General features: G+C 39.8%; 1 protein-coding gene across 1 annotated transcript in view; it reads left to right on the top strand.

The window, feature by feature from the left end:
• Positions 1-14,571, top strand: part of sbf2 (SET binding factor 2) — an 83,218-nt gene extending 68,647 nt beyond the window's left edge. Inside the window, exons 31-42 of the mRNA XM_077564619.1 lie at positions 307-485; positions 1,299-1,475; positions 1,677-1,778; positions 6,318-6,503; positions 9,102-9,228; positions 9,464-9,591; positions 10,692-10,916; positions 10,988-11,095; positions 11,159-11,349; positions 11,867-11,954; positions 12,027-12,158; positions 13,526-14,571. Of these exons, the coding sequence (XP_077420745.1) occupies positions 307-485; positions 1,299-1,475; positions 1,677-1,778; positions 6,318-6,503; positions 9,102-9,228; positions 9,464-9,591; positions 10,692-10,916; positions 10,988-11,095; positions 11,159-11,349; positions 11,867-11,954; positions 12,027-12,158; positions 13,526-13,624 (1,742 nt within the window). The 3' untranslated portion in view covers positions 13,625-14,571. The remainder of the gene's footprint in view (positions 1-306; positions 486-1,298; positions 1,476-1,676; positions 1,779-6,317; positions 6,504-9,101; positions 9,229-9,463; positions 9,592-10,691; positions 10,917-10,987; positions 11,096-11,158; positions 11,350-11,866; positions 11,955-12,026; positions 12,159-13,525) is intronic.

Genomic DNA, 14,571 nt, shown 5'->3' with positions numbered 1-14,571 from the left:
TGTGAAACTGCTTGTAGATTTGTTGACATGCCAAAAATACAATCCATCACCTCCTGCTTCTAATATCTCACTGCCTCATTCAAGGTACAAATTGTTTTGCTAGCGGACTTAAAAAATGAAGGTGTTTCCATAATTCCCTGTGCTGCTGTGCATGTAAACTCCGTCTGCATGTGTTGTTCATCACTCAGTCTTAGTTTGTTTGACAGCATGTGTACATCAGAGGCATTGGGACGGCCCCGTGTTTGTGTGTGTGAATGAACACGTGTATGCGTGTTGTGATTTTTGTTTGTGTCTTTGTGTTTGCAGGCATGTGGGCCAGCCTGCGCTCCAGCAGCAGGCTCAGCCAACACCAATCCACAGTGGACGTGGGCGCCAGACTAGCAGGGAAGGATTTGGCGCCCCCTGCAGGGAGTAACAGTCTACAGACTCAGCTACTCAAACAGCAAGCTGCTTTCTATGTGTTTGGTGAAAAGTCTCATTTGAGGGTAAGAAGGAGCTGGCGGCTTTTTTTCAAAAGTGGCACTAAGAAGCTCAACACTCTTTGTCACAAAATAGAAAATGTGTTGGGCCATTTGTGTAGAACGTGTTGCAAGCAGAACAGTTAACTAGCAGAAAGTACAATTAACATGTTCATCCAACTGTTGCCATTCATACAAGTGTCCCCCAGCTCTCCATGGGGGTAGGGAATGAGACCTGCTGCAAATAACAGCAATAACCCAAGCACATTAAAAATACCTATAGATGCCACAAGATGGCAACAGTGTACTGCTATTCTGTTAGACATGGCTATGTCTTGTATAGTTAAGTGCCTCCCTTCACCGGCTTACATAGTTTCTTGCCACAAGATGGCACCGAAGCAGTACTTGTACAGTGAAATCCTGCTATTCATGACAGATAGGGAGTAGGCCCCACCATGCATGTAGCATGTTTTTGAGTTTTTTTGAAAATTAACAGTAAACACTGAATTGAAGCAAGAATTTAAAAAATAAAATAAAATACAGAAATTGCATATTGTTTGTATATTAGTTTTTTTTTTTTTTTTAAACTGCCACCTGAACGGCTTTCTATAAGGCAAATACTGTAGTTTAGGATTGTACAAGATTTGGGGGTGGTCAAGACCCTGCAACCCACCAGAAAATCTGCATTGAACAGTACAGTGAGGTTTTTTTTTCTAATATAAAACATATTCCTAGAGGCGCAATAAAATTGGTGAAAAACCTGTTTACAATCAGATTTGCTCATGTGAAAGTTCACAACATATTACATGAACAACCCGTGCTGTGTGTTACTTTGTGCAGGGCCTCAGAGTGGACACTTCTCTGAACTGTGAACTGGTGCCGGTGGACTTTGCTGACATGCGGCAAATCAAAAGCTCCTTTAAGAAGCTGCTGAGGGCGTGCGCTCCCAGTGCCAACTCCTCCGACTCTGAAGACACCTTCCTCAAAGCCTTGGAGGACTCTGAATGGATCCTGCAGGTGACACCTTTTTTTCAGGGTGCTTTTTGTGTGGTGTTAGTCAAGCATTTATCATGTCGGTCGTCTGTCTGACCCTCTGTAGAATTTGTTTCTTTTGTGGATGTTGTTCTTCATGCTCAAAAACTAGACAAGAAGTAATAAATCAACATTTATAAGGGATTTACTGCAGAGATAATTTGTTCATATGCCCATTTGTCACAGCTTCACAAGATCCTGCAGCTGGCTCTCACTCTGGTGGAGCTCCTGGACAGCGGCTCATCTGTGCTGCTCAGTCTAGAGGACGGCTGGGACATTACCACACAAGTGAGAATATTGCACAAGAAGTACCTTTTTTTCCCCTTATGAACTCATTCACTGACATCGACAGCTATAGACGTAAAAAAATTTAATTTGAACAATTTCTATTAGTTTAACTTTTTTTTTTCCTATTTTTAACAAGAGTATGAAAACCTAGAAAAAAATGTTTTTGTTCATTTAGAACAGATGTAAAATTTGTGATTAATCGTGAAGTCATGCGATTAATTACGATTACAAATTTTAATCGCCTGATGCCCCTAATTTTTAATAATGTTTTCTTTAAAAACTAAAAAATAATAATAATTTGTAATCTTCTTTTACACATTTTTATCTGTTCTAATACAATAAAAAAATCTAGGTTTTAGGTAAACTAATACTAATAGTTATAATTATTATATTATATTATTATAGGTAATAATTTTTTATGTCTATAGCCGACAATGGCAATGAATGAGTTAAAAAAACAGAAAACAAGTCTTGAGAAAGTGAAAGAGTTCCTCTCAAACCACATGAAATTGGAAAATTGGCACATTGAGAAACCAAAACAGACTATTTGTCTTTCCCTAAACGCATTAAAACATTTTTTTTTTAAATGGCATTCGGAATCTTCAATTAACCCAACTGGCATGATTTTGGAATGTGCCAGTAAGCCGGAATACCTAGAATGAACTCACACTTGCACGAGGAGAGCCTGCAACGCTACACAGAAAGGGTCCAGCTGAGAGTTGAAACTAGATTTTTGGCTGTGGCTGTAGACGTTTTAACCACATGCTCTGTACTGACTCCAGTCCACACTGCAAAAAAATCATTTTAAAAACCTACCCTTCAATGATCCTGTAGCATATATGGAAATAATGAGTAAGGATTTTGGCATTCTTAACTGTCATACAGTAGCTCTGATGATGCAGATGACTGTGTATGCCCCACTGAAACTGTTCATTGCACTTTATTTAATGTTTAGACATGTTTACATTCATTGTGCAGCTGTAAAATTGATCTCAGGCACTTATGCTTTTTTTTTTTTAACTCATCCACTAACAGGCCATTTTCACTGAAGCAACCCCCTTCGCTCCCGGCTGTTTAACTAGCTTTTTTCAACATGGTTGTTCTCTTTTGCTCTGCTGCCATCTGCTGGCCGTTTTTGTAATAACTACCATTTCTTCAACCGTTCTCTGCGGTTGAGAGGCTGCATCAAAGCTCTAGCATAAAAAAAAACACATAAATATGTCTTTGGGACACTTAAAACATTTTAAAAAATTCGTTTCGGGGAGCAAATTAGTTCATTTAGGTGAAAACGAAGTTTTAAGGCGTCATATTATTATCAGTGGAACATATTTCATTGAAATAAAGTTTAAGAAAGACACCGTTGTATTAAATGTGTCTTGCGTATCAAACTACAGTTACAAATAGTATTTTTGTATAAAGGTTGAAATGTAAGCTGAAGGAAAACATCAGCTAAATTGCCAAATTACTTAACTAAAATAGCTTTTTATTCGTTGGTTAAAATTGCTCTTTTATTTCCGTAGACTAAAATTGGATTAAAACTAAAATACTGTCAGATGTCTAAATTATGACTTAAACGTTCATTCATTTTACTCAAGAGACAACAACTTAAACTAAATAAAAATTTCTTAACACTGATCTGTACTCGCCCATCCCATTGCTATTATCCTAAGAATAAGTGAAACACACTTGTGGAGTTCTTGAGAGGCCTTCTACACCTATTGTTAGGATTGTAGCAAAATTAAATACATTTTCAACTTACAATAATAATTAAAAAATTTAAAAAAAAAATACCAATTGTGCTTGCTAAAAATGTAGTTTCTCATTATGTCTGTAGATTCTCAGTCTTCCACTTTATAGTAATCTGCAGTGGTTGAATTTTTCTCGAAAATGGAAATTACTTTACATTATACTATAAGTCATTCCTCATTCCCCCTCAAGCGCTCTCTGAATTTATAAAAGAGTGCGCGTTAATGCACTTTATGATGCCGGCTGACCTCTTCTGACTTGTTTTTCATGCCGGGGGTTCAAATGAATTTGGTTAAGCACAACGTGAAACCTATCTGGCTGCGTCAAACGTGATCGAGCTCATCCATGTTGCTTTTGTTTTTCATGCCATGGTTTGCTTTCACTTGAGTATCTCATTCCCAGTACAAAAAGTCCCCGAAAATCCCCGCGTGAGTCAAAATATTACAAGGTACGGAAGGTCTGACTCCACTTTCGAACCGTCCGTGTATGAATCATAAATGTGTTTTCTCTGCTCATCTTCCAATCGATTGTGTCACCGTTGAACCGATCGTGCAAAGATGGATTATGAGAAGGTTTGAGGTTCTTAAAGCCTGATGTCACTGATTTGTGCTGAATTCAATCAGAAAGCTTTCTGATTGCAGTTCCAAGGCATGTAAACACTTGCCAGGGGTCCTTTCAGTGTCCGTATTCCGTCATGTTCATTGCTCATGTTTTCCATGTTGCAAGTGCGTGGCCATCGACGTGTTTACGGGACGCCTAAAGCCTTGAGCTGCTGTTTAATGCGCACCATACGTTCTGGCTGCTCTCCACTGGCCGTAGACACCCAGCAGACAGGAAACACAACTTTCTTTTGTTTGTCTTTTTTTTTTTCTTAAGTCCTCATTTTTTTTGTCTCTGTGGTCTGCCTGTAATTTAAGTGCCTGGTATCTGTGCCAGGGAGTCGGCGGCTTTCTCCATCACTCCGTGTTGGACGTTATAGTAAAAGCCTGCAGGCAAGCGCCTCTCATTCCATCCATGTCAGGGCTCATTAGAAGCGTTGGAGGTGACACAAACGTTTTGCATGTGTGGGCAAGTTGAGTGAGCCTGTATTTAACTAGCCTGTTATATAAGTGTTATTGATAACAGATGATCAGTTTGACGTTGAGATCGGCTTCAAAGGAGGGTGCATGGTACTGAATGCCATGTATGACAAATATGCTGAACGCCGCTTTGTGACTGGTCTTTGAGCAGGTCGGCTAAAATGCTTAACCTGCATATGTGCAAGATATAATAGTTATCTTTTTCTTCATAAATGAGGATTCGTAATTTCAGTCTGTGACCTTTGACACTGTGGGGCTTTGTAAAGTATTTTGGGCATCAAAAGGGTCTTGATCAAGCTCTATATAGTACCAGTTAGTTCCACTTTTGTAAACAGATTCCTCGCAGTGTACACGGTACACTCTGCCCACAGCAATAGATACACTTAGGCTGCAAATGCTGTTAACTCGTTCACTGCCATTGACGCCTATAGACGTCAAAAATTTATTTGAACTATTTCTATTAGTTAAACATTGTTTTCCATTTTTGTTAACAAGAGTATGAAAAAAACCTAGAAAAAAATGTATTGCACATTTATTAATTAGTTATTAATCGTGAGTTAACTTGTGAAGTCATGCGATTAATTACAATTAAAAAAATAATAATAATAATCACCTGACACCCCTAATTTTTAATAATATTTTCTTCTTTTAAAAAAAGGATTTAAAAAAGAAAAGATTATTAAAAATTAGGGGCGTCAGGCGATTAAAATTTGTGTCATGACTTCACTAGTTAACTCACGATTTTATATCTGTTCTAAATATACAATTAAAAAAATTCTAGGTTTTCATACTCTTGTTAACAAAAGTGGAAAAAAAATGTTAAACTGATAGAAATAGTTCAAATGAATTTTTGACGTCTATAGCCGTCAATGGCAGTGAATGAGTTAAGATAAACTCTGTTTTTACAATGAGACACTATTTTAACATTATGGTTGGATGTTTTGTTATTGAGGTTGTAGCACTGCAATGCATCATACTGAGAGATAATATATATTAGAAACGCCCACTCCACATTACAATTATTGTATTATTTTTGCAATTAATATTTTAAATAAAAAATATTTCAACTATTATTAAATTATTATTATATATGCAATTATTATTATTAGTAGTAGTAGTCGTAGTATTTCTATTATATAATTATTGTTGAATTAGTACAGTCATTGTCAGTTAAACTAAGCGTTATAATATTTTACTTCTTTTTGGGGCTGGTATCATCACCACATGCTGACTTCTGAGACCATTTCCATTGCACATAGCTCACCTCCACGCAACCTTTTTTTTTATGTATCAGTTGCTATTTCACAGTGACAAAATGGGCATGATGATGTTCAAGCATGCATAATATATAATATAATGATTTATTTCCGTTTTCATTGAAATACAAAATGCTAGTCGCAATGCCACTGAAAACATCATATGAAGATAATAGAACACAATTAAATTGACTTGTTTTATCAAATATCTTGTGGGAATTTAAAAAAACTGTAGCATTTAAACATTTGCTGAGCAAAATCATATGCGTCCAATAAAAAATGGAATTATAATTATATATTTTTTTTTTTTCTGAAAAAGAAAAAAATATATATTATATTATTATTATTATTATTATGCTCCATTTGAATGCAAACCGACTGACGCCAAAGACGCAATTCAATGTTCATGCAAATTCACATTTGGATTGTCATCTCATAGCCGTGTCCTTTTTGTACAGGTGGTGTCTTTAGTGCAGCTGCTGAGCGACCCTTTCTACCGCACGCTGGAGGGTTTTCAGGTGCTGCTGGAGAAAGAGTGGCTCTCATTCGGCCACAAGTTTAGCCAACGGAGCAACCTGAGTCCCAGCAGTCAGGGCAGCGGCTTTATGCCCATCTTTCTGCAGTTCCTGGACTGTGTGCACCAGGTGAGCAAATAGATGTGCTTACACCCCACTTTCAAAATGACCCCGCGTCATTCATATCTTCTACATGAGCTCATCACATTCCCGAGGACCAAACAAGCGCAAAGACATACATTTCACTTTACTTTTCCGCGTCCAATTCCCAAGGATGAATGCGTGATGTCGAGCGCGTATTGCACACCAGCGAGGCTGCGGCCCAGATGGCGCGTGAACCCGGTGATCGGCGTCGAAGCGTCTTGTGCTCGCGTGTTTCGGCATCTCTTCGCGTTTGGAGCAACACGTGAAAAAGTAGCGTTTGGGGGATTGAGAGGAAGGCTCGTGTGTGCGTGTGGGGTTTTTGGAGGGGGCTTTAAGAATGAAGTGCAAACACATGATGTTCACACTAAAATGCTTACTTTAGACAATATTGTGTATTAATGTGCAACACCCGCTTACATCAATACATAGTTTCGCCATTTGTCTTCTGCTGGGGGAGGGGGCCCATGGGGGTCTCTGGAGCGTTCTAAACAGCGGGATTTCAGATAAGAGCTGAGAATAGAAGCGCCTCATGTCCAAAACAGCTGTTGTTTTTGCCAGCAGACCCAGGTGGCCTCAAATATTCAATGGCCACTTCATACTAGTGGGTGGGAATAATGGCGCCGGACGCCGCCGGCTGGCTAGCTTTGGATCGTGCACTGATGACATCGTTTGCCTCCATAAGAGCACCAACAGTTCTTTCCTTTTCAAAATTGGTCATTCGGACCCTTGGAGAGGGCATAAAGTCACAAAGATGCGATTTGGCTGTCATGTTGGAGCGTCCTTTGTCCTATCTAACCAAATTATTTGGACGACGTGCACCAAGTCCAGAACATACTTCGGATCTGATCGGTGGTCGGCAATTGGTTTCCAGTTAACTAAAGTCACAACTGTGCGAGAATGAACAGGAAAAACTGCCAGAATAAAGTGTAAAAAAAAAAATCTGGTAAAGTTAATTATTGCTGTACTTTTTGGAAAGCCCTCAAATAAGACCAAAAAAAATACAAAAAATTCCGTGAGTTTCATGAACCAGTTCTTCATTTAACTCTTTGACTGCCAAAAACGTTAAATAACGTTTAGTAAAATCCTATGGAGGAGTGCCAAAGACGTTAAAAGACGTTTGTTTCAAAACAGAGGTGAAACTAACCATTTTCTATTGTTGATTACTGAAAAACGGAATAAGGTAGAAACAAACTTTTTTTTCTGATGAAAGATGAGAGTCCAATCTTTCATTTGGTAGTATGTGTGTTTCCATAGTCCAAACACATCATTTTCTATGGACCTTGAAAGATCAGTCAAAATGCTTAAAATTGGCTGCCACTGGCGACAACCCGTTTCTGAAAACGTCTGGCAGTCAAAGAGTTTAAGGGACAGCAACATGAAAAATCAACTTTTTGGAGCTTTTAGCCATGTAAAAAATGCTAATTCCTCACCAAAAACGTGACCAGAGTTGTGTTTACCTCCATTATGAGAAATTCTAGGTTATTCTGCTCTCCAAGCACCAGCCCCTCCCAACCTGAGAAAACGAGCTGTTGGCACGGTTTGACGTCATTGCGTGCGGCCCCACCCCCGCGCCGCCTCTGCGGACTAAACGCACGCCCACTTTCTCTGAGACCTCCCTCCATGGGATAATGACAAAAGTAGCCTTTATCAATAAACATTCTGTCCAAATGAATTCAAAGCAATTAATTATTCTTCACATTTGCAATGCCAAAGTGTTTTAAAATCTGCGCTGATGAATTGAGACGAATGGATGGTGTAGTGGATCGTGTGCTTGCCCCATATGCAACATGGCGCTGGTTCATGACCCCCTGTGGTGCTCCCCCCCTCCACCATTTCTTGCGGCAAGGACCCGTTTTGTTTCAAATGTTTATTCAAGAATTAATGGCTTGCGTGACCAAACGCAGAGATCTAGCAGCCCATGAAATTTAGAGTCCATTTTAAAAAAAAATATATTTAAATATCTGTATGTTTCGTGGGCGATGTGTGAAGCAGCCGGCTCGGACGACGTCATGAGAGGGGCGCGGCAGCCTCAGGGGGAGAGGCGGGGTTTTACTGAATCGAGCATTTGACTTCCGGGGAAAGAAAAAAAAAAGCCACTGAAATAACTCATATTTCATAAGAAATTACATTACAGGTAAGATTTCATCATAATATGCCTATAGTTAACTGTGGAAGGGCTTAAAATAGCAACGTGTAGTCCCTTTGAGTTAATATCTATTTGACCTCAAACCACAACCGGTGGACATATTGTACGCTGTAATTGAAGTTTAAAAGAAAAAAAATGCTACACAGATTTAGTTTCATACGTTAAAAGTAGTGTTTGTCCACTCATCCTAAACACGCCAATTTTGTGAATGACTCGTCAGTTGTTGCTGAGGTTTGTAAAAACAACACTCACCTACCTAAACCCTGGCACTGATTGACTTTTCATGAAATTGTAGTTAATTGTAAATTGAATCCACCCCTCGCCAAAGAGCAACCAGAAGAAGAAACACTTACATAATAACTTGACAAATTAGCCAACACTGGAAAACACTAACGTCGATTCTATTGTCTTTTGTCTGTTTGTGTTTATCCCATCAGGTTTTGATGCAGCATCCTGTGGAGTTCGAGTTTAATCAGTACTATCTCAAGTTCCTGGCCTATCATCACATCTCCAACCGCTTCAAGAACTTCCTGTTGGACTCCGACTACGAGCGCTTGGAGCATGGTTGGTGTTCTTTTGCGGTCCAAACCAGCAGGGGTTGTTTTTTTAATTAACGTTTTTGATTCATATTTATTTTAAATGGACACTTTGTTCCTGCTATTTATCGTCCCACATCGTTCTCATTCACACTCGCCAGCCAGATGATGAATCGCTCTGAAATTCCATCTTTTCAACACAAAGGAAGCAATCTGTGGAGGCAATAATTCTCCTTGTTCAAAAGTCTCTTGTCGTCCCACAGGCTTGTTATTTGACGATAAGGGTGACAAGCAGGCGAGGAAAGGCATCTGCATCTGGGAGTGCATCAACAGGATGCATCGGCGGAGTCCGATCTTCTTCAACTATCTGTACAACGCAGCAGAGAGCGAAGTGAGTTTCTATCGCCAGCGACGCACTTTGGCTGCTGCAGTGCTTTTTCATCCTGATCTGATACGAGATGATCATCGGGTTTGGTCTTGCAAACTTGATGGTTCCCAAAGTCCATCCATCCATCCATTTTCAGCTGCTTATCCGAATAGAATAGAAAATATACTGCAATGGTGCCTTGAGGTATGAATCCCAAATTGTCTTTTCCCATTGAAATGAATGGAAATGCCATTAATACGTTCCAGCCTTAGAAAAGAAATGTTGGAATGTGTATTTTAATGAGGGAAAATTGCACTCTGTAATGTTGTGCATACTAAAAACTTAGCGTAATGACATATATGAACAGAATTACAAAAAAATTCAACCGTCTTCATCACATTACATCAGTTAAATGCTGCTCCAAACTCTGCCACCTGGGAACAATACAATACAGACTATTCATTGAGGTAAGATTATGAATCCAACTTTTTTTTTTTAGGCAGTTCATGCCTCTTTGCAGCAGCCAATCATATTGCAGCACACTTCTCTCTTAAGTCATCAGTACAGTATTAATATTGGTCATTCTACGCAGAGGATAAAGAATATGAACAGTGAGTACGGTTAGCCACCTTGTTGCGCAACTATTTGTTTTGAATCTGTTCCTTAAAAGTTTAAAGCACTGCAACATAGGCGCTAATTAGCATTAGCATTAAGCTAGCAGGGCCTTCTGTTCAATACACAATGTGTAATTCTCTTTTTCTTCTGTACATTGATGATTTGTTCATAATTTGTCGAACTGCTGCTTATTATAAAGTGTGTTAACTTGAGTTCCCTGCCACCATCTAGTGCTTGTATTTCAAGTCTCTCATCACTCTTTTGTCACTCGTATATCAAGGCACCAATGTTTAACATAAGAAAATGAGTACAGGCAACTTTTAAAATGGGCATCCGAATTAGAACAAAATTCTGTACCAGGGAGGCATCTATAGTAGATGTCCATGCTGCTTTCAATGTGGAGGAACTTGTAGTTAATAAATAATCTAAATATTTCCAAGAATTTTTTTTTTCCAGCTGCTCATTTATCACAAAAGTTGCCTCTCTTCAAAACCCTTCCGATCTCGTAGACCATCCTCAAACCATCAGTCGCCATCCCCAGCCTGACCAAGTGGGACTTCTTCACTGACGAGACGCTGTCGACGGGTCCGTGTTACGACTGGCGCCTGATGGCGGCGAGGTCGGACGGCTCCGAGGAGCCCCAGACCATCTCCAGCAGCAAGAGGAGAATCGTGTGGCCTTGCTACAGCAGCGTGAGCCGCGCCCAGCCCGACGCCATCACCAAACTGCTCGCCGTAAGTGGGAGACGACCTCGCGATGCTCCCTCGGCGGCCATCTTGTAATCAAACGTTCCCACGTTCGGCAGGACATTGAGAAGCTGGAGGGAGAAATGAACCAGAGCCCCGAGAGATGGAAAACCACTCTGGACCGAGTCCTCATTAGTATCCAGGAAGACCTCAAGCAAGAAGGAAGTGTAAGTTAGTCCGTCCATATTTGATGATGGCGTCATCTGTCATCGTCATTTTGTATTTTGCAGCTCTGCAAGCAGCCGCTGTGCATTTCCGGCCTCATTCCCACGTCCAGCCTGCAGGCTCTCCAGCGGCGCTCCATGCTGCACCTGCCGGACAGCAGCCTGGTGGACGAGCGCGGCGCGGCCACGTCCAATGGGATCAACCGCCGCGCCGCCACACTTTACAACCAGTTCACCCCCAAGAGCGAGGAGAACAGGTGCGCCGTGAAACCACCCCCACACCCGCCCCCGAGGGGGCTTCACACTCGATTTACTTGGCGCGGGCTTGCTCTTGAGTCAACGCGGGAGAATGTTGCGTGACACGATAGCGGCGAAGTGCTTCAAGTACAAGATGTTGATGATTTCACCCTAATCACACTTTTGGATGTTGTAGTTTCCCTAAATCAACTTGCGCACATGAATTGCTAATACGGCATATGTCTGAATTCCATTGCCCGTAAATCATAGAATCATACAGTGAGGAGTACCTGATCACTCTTAATTGATTTACTTTGACGCGTGTAGTCAAGCGCGGATATAAATCTCCAAAGAACATGTGTGGAAGTCTTCAAGGAAACCGCAGCTGGCCCCCCTTCAACACAGCAGGAACGCTATGTACAGCGAGATGTGGGGAGTCGTTTTATATTAGCGTGCGCTACATCATGCTAACAGTCCTTCTACTAGTACACTCTTGTATGACAAAGAAAGCACTGGTACGTCTTTCCATCTGCGCAGGTCGTACGAGGGCGTCCTGTACAAACGTGGAGCCCTGCTGAAAGGTTGGAAGCCTCGCTGGTTCGTGCTGGATGTCACCAAGCACCAGGTGGGGCAACTTCCCAAAAGGGGGCGCCAGAGAGCGCTCGCCGTTTGTGACACGGCTCATTGGTCTTGGCAGATGAGGTACTACGACACCGGCGAGGACACCAACTGCCGAGGTCACATCGAGCTGGCCGAGGTGGAGTCGGTGCTCATCGCCACGCCGACCACCGGAGCGCCCAAGCACATCAGTGACAAGGCGTTCTTTGACGTGAGATCCGATATTTACTATTTTTTAAAACTGGTTGGTTCAACTATTCAGTATTTTTTATTCATTTATCTATCTCATTGAATAATTGGGTATTTGATTCATTGTGAATGAAATTATTAGGAAACAAACATTATTATTACATTACATTATTACTAAATTGATTTGTAATTATAATTTTTTCAAATATATATATAATGTAATTTTAAACAATAAAATAATAAAAGAAAAACATTTGGAAAATAAACAGTAAACATTGGATTTATAATTACTTATTTAAAAATGAAAAAATATTTGATTTAAGTAAAATGAAAAACAGGAAAATAAACATAAATGGGATTTTAAATTATTTGAACTAAAAAGATAAAAATTTAGCTAAGAAAACATTAGGAAACTAAACATAAATGGGATTTTTAATTATTATTTCCAAATAAAAATTCAATTAAAAATAAAACATTAGGAAAATAAACGGTAAACATGGATTTATAATTACTTTATATTAAAAAATATAAAAAGTAAAATTAAAATAAACATTATTTATTCATAATTCATAATTAATTGGATTTTATTATTTTAAATAATAAATGTAAAATTATAATAAGGAAAATAAACAGTATAATTGGATTTGTAATTATTTTAAATAAAATAAAATAAATTCTAATTTAAAAAAAAAATACATTAGGAAAATAGAAAGTATAAATGGAATTTTTAAATTATTGTTTTGTTTTGTCTCCCCCCCTTTTTTATACATCCATTTAAATAAGGCAGTATGGAACTCAAGGCTAAGACACAAAAACTCCGACCACTGAGTGAATAGCATGAAGAGGAGGACTCTTTAAAAAACAATTATAATTGAACCTGGAATTTATTGGTCGCTAGGTCTGGCGCCATAGTGAAGGTAGAGGGAATCATCAACAGTTCCAAATAGCAGTCAGCACAAAATGTTCAGGTTTCTGCCTGAAAGCAAAGGCATTGCAGGTAAAGCCTACTAGAACTGCAGAACTTTATTTGGGGCTCTTTAAGTTGTGGCAGGTCCGTGCTCGTATCCCTTTTAATATGAGTTTGAATGTGATTATTTCATTGTGGGCACAGCCACATACCTGTTAATGTGAAAAAGAAGAGGGTGTGCACACTTGTGCAACCACATCTCAGCTGTTTATTTTCACTTCAACTCTTAAAAAAAAAAAAAAACTCACTTAGGTTGTACAGGTTATAGGTCACAGTAATGGTGAAAAAAAGGCTTTTGGTATCCACTGTAGACCCATTGACAAGTGAATGGAGTGTTGTTGTTCGTCATGCTGGCAAGTGGCAAAGTACATCTGCTCAATTGCCAACATTTGTTGTTGTGTGTGTTATTTCTTCCTTCTCAGTTGAAGACCAGCAAGCGAGTGTACAATTTCTGCGCGTCAGACGCGGCCAGCGCTCAGCTGTGGATGGACAAGATCCAGAACTGCATCTCTGACGCCTGAGCCGCGCCGGCCGCCGCGAGGTCGAGCCGGGTTATCCGCGGCGCCGGCCGGCCTGCCGGGGACATCAGCCATCAAAGACAGCTCGCCATCCCCCCCAAATCAGACTTTTTTTTCTCTTTTTTTTTTAGGGACCACAGCCGCCATCGAGGAGGAGAAGGAGAGAGGGACCACTTGTAAGCAATATGACTCACTGGTCAAAACCGTGGACGCCATTTTGTAACGAAGAAGAAGTTCTATTTTACTACCAGGAGAAGTTACTGCTGCTTGGTGTTTAATGCACATGACAAGGCAATTTGTTGCACTTAGGAACCGTACGCACTCCCCAAGTGAGGCGGAAGCCATTTTGTTAGCTTTTTCCATTCACACTACATGTGAGCTTTCCTCTAGCGAGATGTTACTTCACATGTTCAAAGAAATATGAAAGAAGAAAAAGAATTTGCACAGCCGGTTCAAAAAGTTATCTGACGTTCTTGTTCTATTTAACTGTTGTTGTGAAATGTCCATCAGGCCTAACGACGTCGTCTCGTGGCTTGTAAATTATTCTTTTTTTAGTTTCCTTGTGTTTCTTTGTGTAAATATTTGTGTCAACTTTTGACTTTGTAAAGCAAACCTTTTCTAACCTTCCTGATGTGACTAATTGTTGTTTTTTTAAGTTACTGTTGCAAATACCCAAGTGACCTGTTACTCTTTCTCAAAAGGACGACGCTTTGTTTTTGTCTTTTTAAAACTTCTAGTGCTGTCAAAGTTAACGCTTTAACTCTTGAGTTAACTCTGGAGTTAAAGCGTCAACTTTGACAGCACTACTTTTAACAAAAATGTCTTTTACTGTTGCATCAAAAGAAAATGAAGCTATTCAAAGTTATCAGAAGCTTTGTCACGGTATCATTTTGCCGTCTTGTGCCGACACTAACTGTTTTTTTGGTGGAAATAAATCAGACGTACTTGAA

Source organism: Vanacampus margaritifer, chromosome 4 (genome assembly GCF_051991255.1).
Source record: "Vanacampus margaritifer isolate UIUO_Vmar chromosome 4, RoL_Vmar_1.0, whole genome shotgun sequence".
Taxonomy (NCBI): Eukaryota; Metazoa; Chordata; class Actinopteri; order Syngnathiformes; family Syngnathidae; genus Vanacampus; species Vanacampus margaritifer.
Note: the sequence above shows the minus strand (reverse complement) of the source record. Positions and strands in the feature narration are given on the sequence as shown.